At 43.8% G+C, this 19121-nt stretch overlaps 1 protein-coding gene across 4 annotated transcripts in view; it reads left to right on the top strand.

Annotated features, from left to right (window-relative positions):
- The window catches only part of LACTB (lactamase beta), a 1309212-nt gene that overhangs the window by 976998 nt on the left and 313093 nt on the right, over window positions 1-19121 (top strand). For all 4 annotated transcript variants that reach the window (XM_069624465.1, XM_069624466.1, XM_069624467.1 and 1 more), the window contains one exon: window positions 11601-11791. In XM_069624465.1, coding sequence (XP_069480566.1) covers window positions 11601-11791 — 191 coding nt within the window. The remainder of the gene's footprint in view (window positions 1-11600; window positions 11792-19121) is intronic.

The following is a 19121-nucleotide window of genomic DNA, read 5'->3' as shown; positions in this document are numbered from 1 at the left end:
ACTCGTAGAAGTATTCTCCTGCAAGTGGAGAAAGGGATTTAGCCACCCATGGACTTTAGTGATGGCCCCCCAGCTGTTCTCGTTCTCCCCACTAATCACCTCCGATATCCCCTCTTGGTAACCTCACCTTATGTTTTTAAATGATGAGCTCTCCATCCTGCATGGCATGCAGGGGCACGTAGATACCAGTTGCTTCACTGGTTTGAAGGTACCGAAGGAGTTCCGGAGGAATATTGACTCCAGTGTCTATAAAGTTCAAAGAGTTCAATATGTCCGATGTTCACTCTTGTTCCATTCCCTCGTTAGGTTGCAGCTGGGTCCAAAAGAATATTGCCTGGAGGCAGCTGATGGCGTTCAGGTAAGAGTCTGTATTACCAAACACTGTCTGGTAAAAGTTGCATGAGTTTAACTTGCTGTTTTCTCTCCCTTTTATAGGTGCAGCATAGGAAGATGCGGCGAATTAAAGGATAATACCTCCGGTGGTAAAGCAGGTAAGCCTATGGTGGCAAGAGATTGTCTTTGTGGGTTTTCTCGGCTCACCTTGTTATTCCTTTTGTTTTCCCCCCAGGTGCTGGGTTTCGACGAAGAAAATGATGGAGGCAGCGCCAAGTCGAAAGATGCGGTGGACTGGTGAGTATAACGTGGCGTTGCTGCTGGCGAAGCGACACGTGCTGAAATAATGTCCTTTCCAGGCTCGGAGCTGTGCTGCGTCCGGAATCAGGTAAGGAATCAAATAATGTCCGTGATCTAACCTCTTTTCCTTTGTTTTCCTTTTGTCTAGGAGCTCCGGATTCGAGGCGGGCGTGGCAGAAGACTGGATGCTGTCTTGCAGACACGGTGAGCATTACGCTGCTGGATGCAGAATAACACGAAGCATGGGCTGCTGTTCGGGCATGGTTTAAATAGCCTGCAAAGTAGTCCCAGGTAAGAAGTTCCCCAGAACCACACCCGAGTGAAAAATAGTCCCTGTAATAAAATAGTCCCATCCAGGCCTCATGTTGGCTTGGACTCATTTGCAGCATGGTCTGCATAAGGTAAGTAAAGTCTATGAGCTTGGCGCCTATGGCGGCAGGACTGATTTCTATGATGAGCTTGGCGCCTAAGGCGCCAGGACTGAATCCAAACAGCCCCCAGCCGGGGCTGTTGGGGTTTTAATAAGTATCTGGATGCATGCTCCCGGGGCTGATGGACTCGATCCGGATGCCCGCGGTAGGCATCATGACATGCACCACATACTTCCTAAGGTAGCTCATATGGCTACCTAAACCAGAGATGCAGGGACGAGCGAGATTGCTGGAACTAGGCTGAAAAGTATGGCACAAAGTGTGCCAGGTGCTGGGAAACCCGACCCCGTGCTCCCTGCAGGTACCCCTGGTAGCACTATGCAGCGAGGACACACAAATGGTAAAAGGGATCCGTAAATTCTGGGAACCGATGGGCCTGGTGACGCTCTGGGACATATGGCAGGAAGGGGAGGCACTAGATTTTCAAGAGATAATGGAAGACACCGGGGTACACCCAGGACAACACATAACATATACCAGATTGATTAAACGAATAGGAAGGAAGTGGCCCGCGGCAGTACTAACAGAACAACCCGATGCAATCATTGAAACGATGTACGACATCTTGGAGGGCGTGCACGAAATATCCCAAATATACGAATTATTGATGTCCAGAGTAGGCAAAGAGCTGCTCCAGATGAGGCAGGAGTGGGAGGAGGAGGTGGGAGAACCTATGCAGGATGGGCAATGGGAGAGAGCCCAGAGGTACCACAAGAAAGTGTCCCGGAATGCGCGGCTGCAGCAGATCTAGCTGTTCATCACCCACAGGGCATATATGACCCCGCGCAAAATCGCCAGGTTTGGAGAAACAGGGACACAGAAATGCTCCAAGTGCGGGGAGGTGGATGCCGGGATGATTCGCATGTTCTGGGCGTGCCCGGAGGTGGGTAAGTTCTGGGAGGAGGTCAAACAACGCCTGCCCCAAAAGGGGATGAAGCTGGAGGTGGAATCAGCATGGATATGCATGTTGTTTAATTTAAATTTACGTAATTTAAAACACATTAGCAAACTGAAAGACCTGGCGTATATACTGGCCAAACGGAGAATAGCTATGGGCTGTAAAGCAGCCCATAGACCTAGGCTAGAGGTGTGGTTGAACGACCTCCTAAAGTGGGCAGAGGCGGAGACGATGGCATGGTATGAAGCAGTCAGTAGGGGAGGGGAGGAGGAAACAGGGCCCCTGGTGGCATGTAGGCAAATGATCACCATGATGTCGGGACTTCCCGAGGCTGAATCCAGTGAAGATGACATACCCGAAAACAATAATAACGATAAACCCTAAGCAATGAACTTTAAGGCATCGAATTAGGGGCTCAAGTTAAGGGGGACGGAGGAGGGAGGACTGCAAAGCGTAAAATGTTTATGTAAGACAAGATGTGCATCAATGGAAATGTCCTAAATGTTGGTTATGTTTGATGTGTTGTTTAAAACAATAAAAATATTTTTTTTAAAAAAAGATAAAGCTCAAAACAGGAGCCATTCTGCCAAGGGCAAGACAGTATCCCATATCAAGGGAAGCAGATGAGGGCATTTATGAGACAATCACTGCATTAGTGAAGCAGGGAATATTGGTACCATCAAAATCGAAGTGTAACACCTCTGTGCACACTGTGAAGAAGGCAACAGAGGTGTCCTGGCATTTTATCCAGGACTTGTACCCTCTGAGCCAGATAGTAGAGGCCGAATTTCCAATAGTTCCAAATCCAGTGACAATTCTGTGCAGCGTCCCAATGGAAGCTACGCACTTCACAGTGATAGACTTGAAGAATGCCTTTTTTTCTATACCACCAGCTATCAAGAGCTGCAAAGTCCTCTTTTTAGGGGCTGGTTGGGTGAGGACAATTAAACACAAAATCTACAACATCCCACAAACCAGCTTCCTTTTCCTTCTGCTAAGGGTGAGTGTTTAGATGCATATGAACCTAATCATGTTCACGCCTTAACCAAAAAAGGGCGAATAACCATGTATTAACCAAAAATATACAGAATTTAATATTTATCAAAAGCATCACAATTTACAATATATTTCTATAAAATCAACATCATGATCAAAAATCATTCTAAAAATCACATCTACACCTATACATTTAACACATATGGCAGAGAAGCTGACACTTCAAACCCTTCTGTGCCTAAATGGGGAGTTCATCAATATCTCTACCACCACTGTTGTTGATACTGCCCTTCTTAATTCATATGGGCAAAAGACTGTGCCACTTCATGAAGACTCACAAGACCTGACCTCGTTCCTTTATAGAAACCAGAAGTGGAAATATACAAGATTACCACAAGGGTATTGCTAGTCACTGTCTATTTTCAATAGCGTCCTTCAAATCGATCTAGGCAACATACTGATAGAGCATCATCGTACAATACATAGACAACATTTTGATTTGCAGCAAGACTGAAGACCAGTGTCAAAATGACTTGGGGTTGAAAGGTTTAAATGTTCATTCAATCCTTGACCTTTGTAAAATAAAACAATGTGTAACCAAAACCAGTTACTGAATTGTATTCATTGGTGGATCAATTTAGGGCATAATCTATTTGCTAAATCGTGCACTTGTACTCATACCATGTACTAGATGAATTAAATCAGATGAATACACTTTAAATCAACTTTTACTTTTGGACACAGGAACACTCTTTTGTAGTTGTGTATTTATTGACAGCATTCGCAGAACATGGCTACAAGGTGGACAAGGCAGAATTCCAATATTGCCTACATAGGACAATTGATATCCCTGGACGGGCAAAGGGTGACTCCAGACAGGGCGGAGGTTATTCGCAGAATGCTGATGCCAAAGACAGTGAGGGAGATATAGCAGTTTCGAGGCCTCTGCAATTATTGCAGAGCGTGGGTGTTTGACTATAGCACATACACGAGACATTTAAGCAGACTCAGGGAAGCGCAGAAAGGGAATGACAAGTTGTTATGGACACACAAGATGGCATGTATTTGAAGAGCTGAAGAAAGCAATATGCACAGCTCCAGTGTTGAGGATTGCAGACTACTGGGACACATTTGTCCTGTTCTCACACTCCAATGGAGTAGTGATGACTGCAGTACTCGCACAGAAGACTACCCTAGGACACAAGCTTTTGGCTTATTATAGTGGACGTTTAGGCCCAGTGATCAGTGGACACTAACCTTGTGAGCAAGCTCTGGCTGCTGCCGCATTCGCGGTTGAGAAGTCAGCGAGTATTACTATGATGTGTAGTTGTTAGGGAGAATTCTCTGTTTAGGCTGAATTTCCTAACCTAGTGAGTCCCCCAGCAGCTTTGCTGGATTTCTGGAGTTTGTTTTTTTCTCCTGCCAAGAGTGAGTCTTTTTCCTCACACTCTTGGACATGATTTGCGGGGTTCCTTTGACTGTTAATGTGTTTTATGGGCTATGGGGTCTTTTACTCCATAGGGTCTCATGTGTTTTTACTATGTGTGTTACACAGCACCCTCAGTGCAGTGACACAGGGGTGTCATAGTGACACCCCACCATAGACTCCATACCCTGGGACTGACTACTGTCTCCCAGGGCATGTAAAGTCACCATTGGCTTTACTAGTCCCAAATTATGAACAGAAACCAGTACAAACCATCATATTGTGGACGTACTGGTCGGGGCAATTCGATTGCCCCGGGGTCTGTTATTCGAGGGGGCACATCTCCGTCCCCCCTGATCGAGTTTTGGCTGGTGGCAGTGGATACTACTTTTTATATTCGACCGCAAATATATCTCTATGGGATTTTCCCATTGTTCGAGGCTACCAACTTTAATTATTTAATTCTCATAGCCTCGAACATACCGCCGGTTTATTTATTTAATATTAAATTGCCGGTTGGTATTTTTTGCCAGAACCCTTTGTTCCACTTTTTGGCTGGCTTCTCCACAGAAGCCTCCAAAAGTGGTGCCACTCTGTCTGGATACCATAGGGGGTGTTGGAGGGGGTTTAGGCACCCTGGACTGAGTTACCTTGGTAACTCAAGTCGCACTCTTGTGTGATTGGCCCAAGTGGTGAGCCAGCCGGCTCACCACTTAGCATGTTTGATTGACAGCTAGGCTGAGTGAATGGGGGTGTGCTGCATAAAAGCAGGGCTTTTGGGACTGGAACTTTAGAAGTCGCCACAGGACCTGAAAATCCGACGAGGGAGAAGCTGAGCCGCCCTGCTACGACGACACCAGCGGTGGAGCCCTGCGGAACCGACTCACCACTTCCCAACGACAGAGAAGATCTCCCGGCTGGGGAGTCTTCTTCCCCTGACTGGTGGGCACAACCAGTTTACCTTCTTTTTCTCGCATCTCAGGACGTCTTGTGGTCGAATTGCCCGTGCCAAGCACCCCGGCAACCGGATTGCCACTTACCACTGGACCACGAATAAAAGGACCGCTCCTTTTAACTGAGAACTCCGCGGCTGGTTTCTTCCCTGGCAGTGCAACGGACTCCTGTCTTCCTCCCCGACGAGATCCTCTCTTCCCCCGGACGAAGCACCGACTTGCACCCGCTGCCAGGAACAACTGCCCCCGCTGGAGTATTCTCATCACTTTATGGTACCATGTCCGCCAGGCCTCCCTTTCTAAAGATTGCTACAAAGTAATAATAATCCCTTAACCTTCTGGACTGGGCAGGCCGCCTTTACCATCTAACTGGTCCCTTTCTTTTTGGTCCAACTCTTTCTGAACTGATTGCGAGACTTTTGGGCACTTTGAACCATGTGACCTTGGACACATTTCGACCGGAGCCTCTTAAAGTGGGTCCGGCCTTGTTAACTTTGACTGTACGGTTTTAACCTGCCTTCTTCTACTGTGTTCTTCCGAAAGTGTTGGGATCTCTTTCTATCTTTGCTCTGCCTTTCTCTCCCTTTTAAACTGATTGATTAGAGTACCATCTTCGTTAAGTGCTCACCGCTGTCTGAATTGCTTGATATTAGTGCCAGTGTGTTTTATTAGATGTGGTTTTAAATAAATAATTATATCTCTTTTACACCAAGCTCTGGTCAGTGTTTGCTTGTTCTACTGTGTTCTTTTGACCTATTGTGAATACTCTGTATACTGCCTAACTCTTCTTGAGGGAAGTCTGACTGCTCAGCCACAGCTACCAAGTGAATCTGTGTGGTACAGACTGCTTCCAAGTGGGTTTACTGCCAAACACCTGTAGTCTTAAATCCTTTGCAGTGGTCCCAGAGGGAACTGCACAGGTTTCTGCCTAACAGTAGTACCACACTTTACATGAAGCATGCCCTTTCTGCAATCCTCAAAAGTACATTGACAACACAGAGAGCATAAGGATATGAGGTGATTATCTCAAATCCAGCAATCAAAATAGTAAGATGCAGAACTGTAAACCAGCGACCTTTGTAGCAGCGCCAGTGCAGGAAGGAGACGCACTCTTCTCTCCCTCCTCTCTCCCCACTCTTTCTTCTCTCATTCCTCTGTCTCCTAACCAGTGTCTCCATGTCTCTTGGCACCTCTGTTTGGTCTTCTGCGTTTCTCCTCCAAATCCCAGGCTCCATTGTGGCCCAGCCTTCAGTATCCCTCATCCAATCTTCTGAGCTCTGCAACCTCACTTCTCCACAACAGCTCCTCTCTCTAGCTCCTACTTTAAACATTTGCACTTCCGTTGTAAGCATCTTTCTGATGAAAATTGTTTCAGGCGTGTTAGCTGGCATGGGGTTTGTTGGTCTCTGAGAATGGCTAACAGTCCTGGTGGAAAAATTGGGATTGGCTTGGTTCTCTGTCTGGCTGATGCACCCTGGCTCTGCCTTTCAGTTTCTCTCTCTGGGCAAAGGCAACTCTGGTGCATCTCTTCAGACAACTGGTTTTATTATTAGCTAGTGAGACAATTCCCCCAGGATGGCTTCCAGTTCTGATGTGGGATTTGGAGCTGGGTAGTTCCACTTCTTGGGCAGTCCTGCTTGATTCACATTTTAGCCCTGCTCCTCATGCGTACTTCCTGAGCCTATCTGTTTGTAACTGTATCTGATTGGAGACCTTGGATGGGATACGACTGGATGGATGGATGGATGGATGGATGGATGGATGGATGGATGGATGGATGGATGGATTGATTCATGGATGGTTGGACGGATGGATGGATTCATGGATAGATGGACGGACAGATTCATGGATAGATGGACGGACGGATTAATGGATGGATGGATTCATTGATCGACAAATAGATGACTGTGGATTGATGGGATGATGGATGAATTTATTGATTCATTCATGGATGGATGGCTTTGTGGATTGACAGATTGATGGATGGATGGATGGATGGATGGATTACTAATTCAGGGCTTTTGCTTTCCTTCTATTTTTAGATTTCCATATTTGCACCTATTTGTGGGGAGCTGAATACAAAGGCGCTCAGGTTGTGTAGGACTGCCAATCTATGATTAGCCTATAGGAGCAGTAGCTACAGAGTCCCCGGCTCCAATGTAAAGAAAAGCACTGTTCCTTGGGGTTGGAGAGAGCCTTTATCCCATATCTCTCTGCTACCCAGGTATAGGGACCTCCCTTCTTAAAATGACCATGTCTTCAGATATATTCATGTGACTGTGCCTGCCCTGGGTGGTGGGGGTTCTTTTGTTGGCCCATTATTCTTTAGCTTGGGGCTACACAGCCCCGTTGCTCACTTCACAAGATACTCTGAGAAAGACAGTGGACTTTGTCATTCAAGATTTACACTAGCAACATTCTTGCCAGGTTGACAAAGATCAGGGCTCTCCATCATTTGATATGTGATGCTTTTGCACCCGCTTAATGCTTTGGTGTCAGTAGGCTGACCTATTTGAAGGTGTGAGCAGATCATCTACTGTGCTGTTGTATGGTGCTTGGCTAGTTATGTGAATTGGCAATTATTGCACTGCAGCATGATTTTCCAGGGGGAAAGTGGGATAATTGCTGTGTACGTTCTGGGATGTGTACACCAATCTCAAGTTTGGTGACACCTCATATGGTCCTGCCAAATTCTTTCCTTTTCATTCAGTTTTCTTCCACAGAATGAAGCTGGCAATGACCAGCTGTTGCTTGTCCTGCGTGAAGAAATTCTTCCCATACGGTACATTTATTTTGAAGGCTTAAACGTGGCCTAGGCTCATCCTGGTGCTCTTCCAGTCGGGGAATGTATGAAGGTTGTGTTTGTAGTATGACTGTCAAAGTTCTAAAACTTGCATTAACACTGTCAGATGTTCAAGGATCTTTTGAATCCCATTGTAATTGGGGAGACAGTTATCTGGCAGCATCCCTTTCTACCTGAGCACTCTGCTTCAAGCAGATCTGGTCCATCCATCCATCCCTACTCGCTCTCTGTGGCATTGTGCTTTGTCAGTGGTGTCCAACAGTGTTTTCGCAGCCTAGTCGTGTTTGAAGAAGTAGAATATATCTTGCTCATGACCATTGCTGGACTATGTAGAAAATAATGGAAGTAGGAGGGGAAGATTTGGCTTTCTACACATCTACAGGCTGTAGGACCTCTTTGTGTACTACTACTTTTTGTGTTAACCGAGAGTGACTTGGGCCGATGGTGCTGATCTCATGACAGATGGAGGTCATTGGGCTCATCTTACACTCTTGTCTCTGCTTCTCCCTGCACATCAGACCTTGCCAAGAAGTCTAACTTTATGCTTCACCTTCTCAGAGCCATTCTCCCTTTCCTCACATTTCCCCAGAAGCTCACTGTCTCTAGAGCTCTGGTTCTCTCTAGGCTGGACTGTTGCAACAGCCTGTTCCTCAAACTGCCTCTTTCTTCCCTTCAACCTCTTCAACGAATCTAGAACAGGGCTTCAAGACTTCTCCTTGGCCTCAAGCCCAGGGACTGCATCTCTCCAGCTCTAAAATCTCTCCACTGGCTCCCCTTGACCGCAAGGATCAAGTTCAAGACCCTTTGCATCATCCACAAGGCTGCCTGGTGCCTGGGACCTCTCTACATCCACCTTTCTCTCCCCAAATACCTCTTTGATAGAGTTCTTCGGTACTCTAGCTCCAAATCTATGCAGGTCAGACATTTTTCCTCAGCAGGAGCCTCCCTCTGGAATGGCCTCCCACCCCCCATGCCTCCCACAGACTTGAGCCAGATCTTCTTCACTTATGAAAACTTCTCAAGACTTTCCTCTTCTCCTCCTTACCTCTCCCCCTCCCGTGCTAATCTCCCTCTGCTGCTGAGACCGGTGCCTGGTCCCTTATGTGTCTCACCTGGTACTGGCCCTCCTTGACCAGTCTCCCCCCTGCATCCCTACCAGCACTTGCCTTTGGGCACACGTCCCGTACTGTCCCTTCCGCCGCACTTGTCCTCCCTCTCCCAGATTCCCCGGCACTTCCCCTGTGGCTCCCTTGCACTTGCTCATCCCCCCTCGGCTCCCACTCCTGCAATCCACCCCCTGCCATCCACCCTTCCAAGTTCCCCCTATTTCCACCCTCACCTGTACTTCTTTGTTCTTTGTACTTGCAGAGTAAGAATGTCACAAGGCCTAGTATGACCGTTACTGCTGTTTCTTTCCCTTGCCCCTCCCCACATATTTTGTCTGTGTGGCCTGGAAACACTTTTGTATAGGCACCTTACAAATTTCCAATAAATATTATGGAGATGTGCTAATTGTGATTTGCCAAGTTGCCATTCAAAACGTTAACATCTTCTGTGCACCCACCAGCTCGTTTGGCTATTGTGACATGCCCACCAGTTGCACGTGTTGCCCACCCATTTCTAATGACATGCTTGTGGGCTTCAAAAACGTCGAGGCCGGATACCTCTTGCATTGTTCTTAGTGAGGTCACTTACTTGACGGACTGATTTTCTGATACTCCAGAAATAAGTCAGTCGAATGTGTCATCACTCTGAACTTGCTGAAAAAGCGTGTATCCCGCATTTATGCCACAAAAACATGCCGTTGTTTACCTACAATGCTGCTTTATGGGGTTATCAATTCACAAAGGTGATACAGGTCTCCGAAGACACATTTTTTAGAAAAGTCATGGGCGTATCAGTGTTTCCCATGGTACTTACTGCATGACGAGTTGAACCTAGCATATGCTCAGGACTTATTTTATTACAGCCACTCGTATATTGGCTGCATCTCTGGGCTAGGCCTGGTGTATCCCTAACCTAGGCCTTGGTCAGAGATGTAATGTCCTCACATACGAGTTTCTCGCCGTGACAGAATTGCATTATGCTCTGCCTTCGCAGACTTGGCTATCAAGATTATTTAAATGAGGTGGCAATGGTGCACACGTCTGCAGAAAGGGAATTGTTCGAGGTTTTATATCTGATCGTGTAGATGCTAGGCGGGAAACTGAGATGCAAAATATTAGTGTACAATTCTATTACAAAATCATAATCCTGATCATTCCAAAATCGGATTATGTTTGCTGGTTTTAGAAGCCCAAGAAAGGGGGATGTATCCTCCGCCTCAGGACGATTCTACTCTTTGCGTACACACCTGCACACTCACTGCAGAGCAAGAACTTCGCAAAGGCAAAAACGCGCGTGTTCCAAGTATAATGTACACGATCTCCAGCATTTTTTACTTTTCTGCCCGGTCTTCTCAAGTCTGAGAAAAAGATGTATTCTCCCTTTGCTGGGGGAACGGGGTGCGTGACATGCCCTGAAGTTTTTCACGTATCTCCTCTGTTTCGAATTTACATGTGGCACAGTGTCTCTTTCTATGTTGAAAATGTTTTCTTATTATGCATTGACCTACCAGATATAATAACCCCATAAATTACTCTAATGTATTTTAAACGTGGACAGAACCTCCCTCTGTGCACATTTTTTAATTTTATCCATTTTTTCTGTATTAATTATTTCATCAGTGGTTATGCATATGTACATTTTGTTGTTCTTTGTACAGTTCGATGCAACTTTATGATCCGAATAATCTTAAACTTACCTTCCAGAACTTGGATGTTTGTCTTTTGGCTCCCTCAGAAATAAAAATCATGTCACTCTGTGCCCAGTCACTCTGTTTGGTGAACTCAAATAATAAAAAATGTGTGTTTCTGAAGCAATTGTGATTTCATGTTTCCTCATAACAAATCATGTCACTCTCAAGGTACTAGCTGAATTTTGTATTTTTTATTTTGTTTTTCTCTGTTTGCGTACAAAAACAATACTTATCTTGTGTCACTTGATTCATTTAATTACAGCACTATGATTTTCAATTCCCTAAACCATAATCTTGTGTGTCTGTAATGGGTTGTTTTATGTGTGATGTGTTTATCACACTTCTCTGGCAAGTCTATAATTTCCTCTCCCACATCAACCTTCTATTGAATTCATCCAAATTGATCATGAACTTCAGAAGCACATTAATTTATATGGTCCGTGGTTGAACTAGCTCAAACACTTTTTGTTCGAAATTCGAATTGATTAAACTAAAATGAAGCACCCGGATGTCAACAATGTTTTTCATACAATTTGATTGCCATTATGTCCAAATTGTAAAGTCTTTAAAAAAAAAGTTAATATATTGCAGTATTTTGTATGGTCCTGATATGTCACCTTTTTACTGCTTTGCATTTCACCACATGCATGATTCTTCTTCCAGGATTGGGATTTGCTGATGTTGAGAACCGTGTGCCATGCAAGCCTGAGACTGTCATGCGAATTGCAAGTATCAGCAAGTCCCTCACTATGACTGCAGTTGCCAAACTCTGGGAAGAAGGAAAATTGGATATTGATGCTCCCGTACAGAAGTATGTTCCAGAATTTCCAGAAAAGGAGTTTGAAGGTGAAAAGGTACACGTTGGAGCGTGTCAGTTGCATTGTTTATTCGGCACATTCTAGAAGACATAGGCATGCCTCTCTAACTTTAGGCAACCATTCGGATGCAAATCCTGCTGATTTCTTGGAGGTTGAGAGCCTAAGCAATTTCTTTTGTACGTATCCACTATGCCTGGTTTTGGGTCTCCACGTCATAAACCATTATTCTTGCAGGGAATTTAGCCAATGTGATGGAAGAATTAACAAAGCATGCAAGTAAATTGCAAAGGTCGCATCTGTAATGGAATATAGATAATTCATGTAGCACTAGTAAAGAATGTTGCAAGATAATCTATTTTTAAAGTCTTATACATTATACAATGTATCATTTTCTCATATTGTAAAAACTCTATATTACAATACCAAGATGTGGTTTATGAAACAACATACAGGTTCAGTGCTAGATGAGTAGTGCCGAGCAACAATGTTCACAAGAAGGAGTTTGAACAAAGCAAGGGAAAGAGGCTGGAGAAGTCAACATGGACAACTGTCTGTAACATGTAGGCATCAGTGCAGTAGCGAAGCGGTCTTGTATTGTCCCCTCTCTCCACACTAATCTAACCCCCAGCCCCTTTCAGGGCTACCAGAGTGCCTGGGGACCATGCAAATGGCAGTGGAATGTAGTATAAATCCCAGTAACAGTATACCTGTCCATCGCCATAAATATAGTTCCAAATTTCATTAACCTGATAACATGCAGTACACTGTTGATCTGAAACTGCAGATTTAGGACTTGGCAGTTGGGCACACTGGATGTGGGCATAGTGGAGACAACAACCTAAAGATACACCTTGCTAGATGTTTATTTTGATCATAGTGTTGGGCATGAGGTTTGAAATTGGCAATTGAACGTTTGTGATGCATGGTGACAGTGCACTTTGGCAAACTTTAAATGCAAATAACAGCAAAAGGCACTACTAAGCAATAAAAAGTCACGATAGTAAGAAGCTAAATATTTGAAGCTATTGCTAAAAAAAGAACAGCACATTTGACTAATATGTCACGATAAGTCGCCAATCTACTAACTGTGAGAAACCAGAGGGAGTCCTCACATTTACTCACCTTGGATTCACTTTTTGGGTGGCCTGGGAAAGTCCATCATATTTCGATCATGAACCTGGGGGTAGAGAAACTAGAGAAGATCACCTAGGGGAGGGTCTTTGAGGATTGCGAATAGGACGACCATGGAAAAGATTCAATATTTTCCATTCCCATTCCATAGTGAACCTATAAACCCAGAAACCTTTTGTAGGTTATTGTTTCCCCATTTCCCCTGGTCAGAGTAGCCTCAGGAAGAATAAGTCTTGAAGAAGGAAAGTGAGGAAGAGCGGGCCTCACCCAGGCAAGACATGGTATCCCCATTTTTCTATTGACCAACAACTTAATTTTTCCCCAACCTTTATGGGTTATTGTACGTTGACTCCCCTCATTTTCCCTCATGTGACACTTGATAGTACTGAGACAAGAAAGAGTCAACTGAGAGTAATGAACACTATGCCATTTCACCACTTAAGTACTGGGATGAAGAAGATGGCTGCAATGTGTTGTGAAGGTCAGGAATGTCCCCTTGATCATGGTCAGGCAAGTCTACTTCAGACCTGTTAGAGGGTTGCAGGTGTATAAAATGAGAAGAAAGCGACACAGAGAGGAGCACTAGGGAGGCCTGTGTGACCAACAGGGAACCTTGTTTGAGGAGAGGCGAGCCACTGGAGGGAGCTGTTTTGGGTCGGTCCACAGTGTGCAGCATGCCCAGACACTGGGGCTCTATGGAGCAGACTGAGGACATAGAAGGGAGCCTTGTGCAGAGGCTTTCCCTTTCCGTTGAATCCAAAGTACTCATCCCCCCTGTGTCAAGAAGCTGACACAGGAGTGTCCGAGGGGCAGGAGTTGGAACTCCGACAGCAGAAGAAGTCTGTGTGCCCCGCACTGTGGGGGAAGCTTTCAAAGTAACCGGTGAGTTTCTGTCCGATGAGAAACCTGGTGTGCGAATACATGAACATTTCCATTGTCGAAGAATACTTTGTATCGGAGTAGTCGCGTGTCTCAGAGATAGCTTTTTCGAAGTTCTCTGCTTAAGATCCTTTCCATTGTTGAATGTTGTTGAAGCGCAAGGAATATTTTGTATCTGAGTGGTCGCGTGTCTCAGGGAGAACGTTTTTTTGAAAGTCTCGCAAGTTCTGGGTATTTCAATTAAAGTAAAATGAATGAATATTAGACATCGGGCTGAATAGAAATTGAATCTCAAGCCACACAAATGTTGGATAACGAATTGAATAAAAACTTTGAAATTAAGCAAAACCACTGCATGTTGAATTCCAAATTGAATGGAACATTATAAATGATGCGAAACAAAACTACACTGAAGATTGAATTAAATGGAACTTTAAAATTGAGCCAAAGAAAGGTGTATTGAATACCGAATTGAGAAAAAGCTTCAAACGTCAAGAATATACATTGACAATAAAACAAAGTAGAATTAACTGAAACCCTGAAGTTAAAACCCTGTGCAGCCAAGAGGCTCACATGAAAGCAAATGAGTAAAAAGGGGTGCCAGTGTGACAGTCATAGGAAGACAAGAACACTTGTGATGTGGAAATGTAAAGTCTTTGGAAGGGAACTCTGAGACTTGAAGAGTTTGTTGACTTGAGGACAGAGCCTCAAGATTTATTTGTGTTTGAATTGTTACTTGGAACTTAGACGGGAACCCCGAGGATTGTTTAAAACTGTATCACCTTGAAACTAGCAAATGTAATTTTGAGACTTTTTGTGGAACTGTTTCACACTTGGGGAAGGAGCTGAAAGGAAGTTGTAAGCTGGAAGAAGCTCAGAACTTTGTTGAACTCTGTTGGTTGCTGATATTCCTACACACTGCATAGTTGGTTGTGTGGGCAAGTATAGGTTTGGACACAGACAGACTTTTAAGTTAAACTCTTGGACTCACTTTCCTTAGTTTCACTTAGGCCGGTACATCCCACCTTAGTATAGGGCAAGTTAGACCTTTTTTCCACTGTGACATTTAAGTTAGTGTTTTATTTAGCACTTTAAGCCTGGTGTCTGTGTCTTGCTTCATGATGCCTTCACTTAAAACACTGCAATATGTGATGTAACAAAGTAGAATATAAAAAACTTGGAACAGTCTAAAATACACATTACATGGCTTATTTGTGGGAGCAAGAGAACTTGTTCTTTTACACATTTCTTTTACACATTTATTATACAGATGGCCATTGAAGGGTCCAATGGAAGGTCAAATCAAATGCACATATTGTACTAACGAGATACTAAATGGCATGAAGGACTACACATTTGACCTTGATGGGCTAAGAGATAAGAACTTGACTTATATGGTAATGCTCAAGACAACACCATCATTAACCAAAGAAAACTGGTAATGCTGGGATAAAACAATTACTGAAGTATCTACAGATTTTTCTTGGATGATCGGGAGTATAAAACAGGCTTCAGCCAAATAGCTACTAAGTGTAGTAGTGGCCTCATGGTCTTAAAAACCATGGGTTAGATCAAGAGGGGAGACACGTCACAAGTAATGCTGCTCTGGATGATGCACAGGGCAAACTAAAGGAAATTTAATGCACAATTTGGCTAGTTTAAAACTGGGACTTTGAAGTTTCTAATTTCTCTAGCCACGTTTTTTGTTTTTTTATTCAAACTCAATGTTATATATCCATACCTATCAGAACATTACTTGGAGAATCGTTTTAATGAGCTTGAATCCGGTAGATTTGATGGACCCAGAGCTAGGTGTAGATGGGTCCCGTTCTCTGATTCTTCCGGGGAAGAACAGTGTGCATATAATGACTTTAATGATGGCCCACCGAGGGGAATGCGATTACATTTTTATTGGGCGCAGGGACCCCAGAGGATGGGCCTGGGTTCCCTTCAACCAAGATCCTTCCTTCGGACAGAAACCCAGGAGATACAGGCCCCGGAGACGGTTTATGAGGAGATAGATCCTCAGGCCACACTGCCTATTTTTAACCTGGCCGGGGTTACTCTCTTCCCAGAAGAACAGTCAGTTCTAGAGAAACGTTTGCCATATGTACTACCAATCTGACCAACTGGTTCCTAGTTAAATCAGAATTCAGATGTTTCATCAGGATTATCCGGCTAAAAGCATTTTTTGCTAATAGTGACAGGGAAGAGGAACCAGAAGATACAGGTCTTGGACCAAGATCTTCCTTCACACCAACAGATAGCCAAATACTGAAGGAACTCATTACATTTGAGAAATGGATTATGAAGGAAATAAAGCAACTTCGGAAAGGAAGGAATACAATTCGACATAATCTGACTAACCAACAAAGGGTAGCTCTGAAATCTTTAAGTTCAAACAGGGAGCTGGTTATCAATCCTGCAGATAAAGGCAGAGGCATAGTTATTCAGCATCAGAACCAGTACCAGTGGATGGTACTTGATATTCTTAAAAATATAGAACACTATGAAAAATTGGATCAAGATCCCACACAGGCCATCAAACAAGACATCTTGGAAACCACAACCATTGGTTTACAAAGAAAGTGGATCTCCTCGAGGGAATTTGAGTTCCTTGATGAATCTCTAGGAAGAGCACCCACCTTTTATGCACTTCCCTAAAATCCGTAAGGGTCAAACCACAACCCCAAGTAGGCCGATTGTCTCAGGGTGTGGTTTGGTGCTGGAGCTGTTCAGTAAATTTGTGAGTTTGTTTTTAGAACCAGTTAGCATCTTGTGTGAATCATTTTTATGGGACACCATGGCTGCCATTCAGTGTTTTGAGGGTGAAGCATTTTACTGTGAAGAGGAAGTACTTGTTACAATGGATATCAAGGCCTTATACACAAGTATCATCAGCAACATGTCATTGAGTGTGCCAGAGAGACTCTAGTGTGTCACAGTCTCAAACACATGGTCCCAGTGGAGTTTATCCTTGATTTGATGTCAGTTGCACTTACCCACAATTACTTCATGTTTGATAAAGTCTTTTACCAGCAAGTGAGCGGGACGGCCATGGGTGCAGCTTTTGCACGAGCCTGGCCATTATTTATATGGCCTGTTTTGAACAGCTATGTTTTCACTCCAACCTCCCCTTCTTTAACATACGGAAGTGGCAAAGATTTGTAGATGACGCCATCTTCATATGGACAGGAAACAAAGCTGATTTGGCAGAATTCCTGGTCTGGATTAATGGAAGGAGGCCAAAGAAAGGATCAACAAGTAGTGGTTGATGATGGACTTTTATTGAACAATAATTCAACGAGAATTGTAAACCAAAATAAAGGTGATCGATTTACTTTATTTGTTATTAATGTGATTTAGTTTACATAATAAACTTTACACATAGTATATAAAAGAATAAGATATTATCTATAAAACAAAACGAAGGATAAAATAGAAAATAGAAAAATAGGAAAATAAAATAAAAATTCTATTATGTTCAAACCATAACAATAAATAAGATAGAACACATATTTCCAGAATACAACAATACACCTATCTGTAATCAGGAAAACAATTAAAGATTACAGTCTCTCATAACATTCAAGGATTCCCTTCAGCTCCTTCAGTCATATACTCCACTCATTTTCGTATTTGATAGCATTAAATATTCTTGTATTAATTCTGCTAAGCTTAAATATACTTGTGTGGGGTGCTTTCTCTGAGGATCCTATCGGGCTTGGCGCTTACTATTAATTACACTGCCAATTACTTATAATGATATGCCCAACTTGGCTTCTGTCTTCAGCCAAATATTGTACAGGGCATTCAGCAAGCGCATACTACTCGTGTTAGTGCAGTAAAGCCAAAAAGACATCTCCCCAATAGTTTCCCAGTTATGCACATACATCCCAATATAATATTTAATTATTTTGGACATTGTATGACATTCGGTCAGCAGATGCTTAGCTGTCTCTGGGATTTCCTGCTCTTCACACAGGCGACAGAATCGTTCTTCTATAGGGATCTTATCTACGATCCCTGTCACCATCCTGGTAGGGAGCTGCGCCATTCTAAGTGATGGGTTAAACACCTGAGCCTCTTAGAGGGACATAGGTTCAAGTATTCCTGCAGCTTCTTAAATTAATAGAGCCTATGTTGTAGAAACTGATATTTTCTTAACTTGTTCAGATGATCAAAGTTCTCCAACCAGTCCCAGAGGTCAATGCGCTTCCCCAAAGCATTCTTCATTTCCTCTGAAAAGCTCCCTCCCCTAGATGACCAACCTATATCCTCTAGGAGTGTTTCCATGGAACCTTTCAGTGAACAGGTAGTATTAGTTTTGGAAATTTCCTGATAAACCCCTGTCAATGCATTTTTTGTTCCACAGCTCATCCTTGGGTAAATACCTGCCCTCTTCTTCGGAACGGTGGCTTTTAGGGAGATGAACCCTAACTCCAGCCTTATGAGGGCCATGGGTATGCAGACCGGTAAACCCAGGATCTTCCGCCATAATTTCCCGCTGTATTTTGCCCTCGGTTACCATCTTCTTGAACAAGATGGTTAAAGGCATGGTCTAGTAAAAAATGTTATTTAAAAAATAGATAGGCAACATAAAAAAAATACTAGCATTCTCTTTTTTAAAACTTCCTATGTAAAATTTTGAGCTATTCAAGCTCAAAATTCGCAAAAGCAAGCACATGGGCGCATCCATTTTGTGAAATGGATGCCCTCCTGTGCTGGCTTTTGCTTTTGCGGCACTAATGAAGGAAAAGCCAGCCAGCTGTAGTAAACAAAAGCTACCGCTGGGTGGCTTTCCCTTCATTAGTGCTGTACGCGGAGGACGGGGACCGGAGACCAGAGCAGGAAAGCTGCAGCTGAATCTCGGTAAGTGCTATTTATTTATTTTTTAAAATGAGCACTAGCTGCGTTTTTTTTTCTAAATTTTCCGGGCTGGAGGAGCCTGGAAAACTTAGAAATAAAACCGCAGCTTTAAAAACATTGTATTTATGTTTGCGGTCGCTTTTGAAGCGACCGCAAACATAAATACAACGTTATTGTGTTGGAAAACGCTGCGTTTTTTCTTTCCAAGTTTCTCAGGCTCCTCCGGCTCGGAGGAGCCTGAGAAACTCGGAAAGAAAAACCGCAGCGTTTTCCAACACAACCGCGTTTTGTGTTTCTGCCTGCTGTGGCTATCACTTTGGGTCTCCGGTGCTCCCCTGTTTACATGCCGCATAGTGTTTCTGCCTACAGCTGATTTCCCATTTGGGGCTCTCGGAGAGCCCCAAATGGGAAATGCTAAATGCTGCCCAAATGGGAAAGCAGATTCAGGCAGAAACAACGCGGTTGTTTTCTGCAATGCTGCGTTGTT

Source organism: Ambystoma mexicanum, chromosome 11 (genome assembly GCF_040938575.1).
Source record: "Ambystoma mexicanum isolate Mex_15411 chromosome 11, UKY_AmexF1_1, whole genome shotgun sequence".
NCBI classification, from domain to species: Eukaryota; Metazoa; Chordata; class Amphibia; order Caudata; family Ambystomatidae; genus Ambystoma; species Ambystoma mexicanum.
This window is presented reverse-complemented; position numbering and strand designations above follow the sequence as displayed.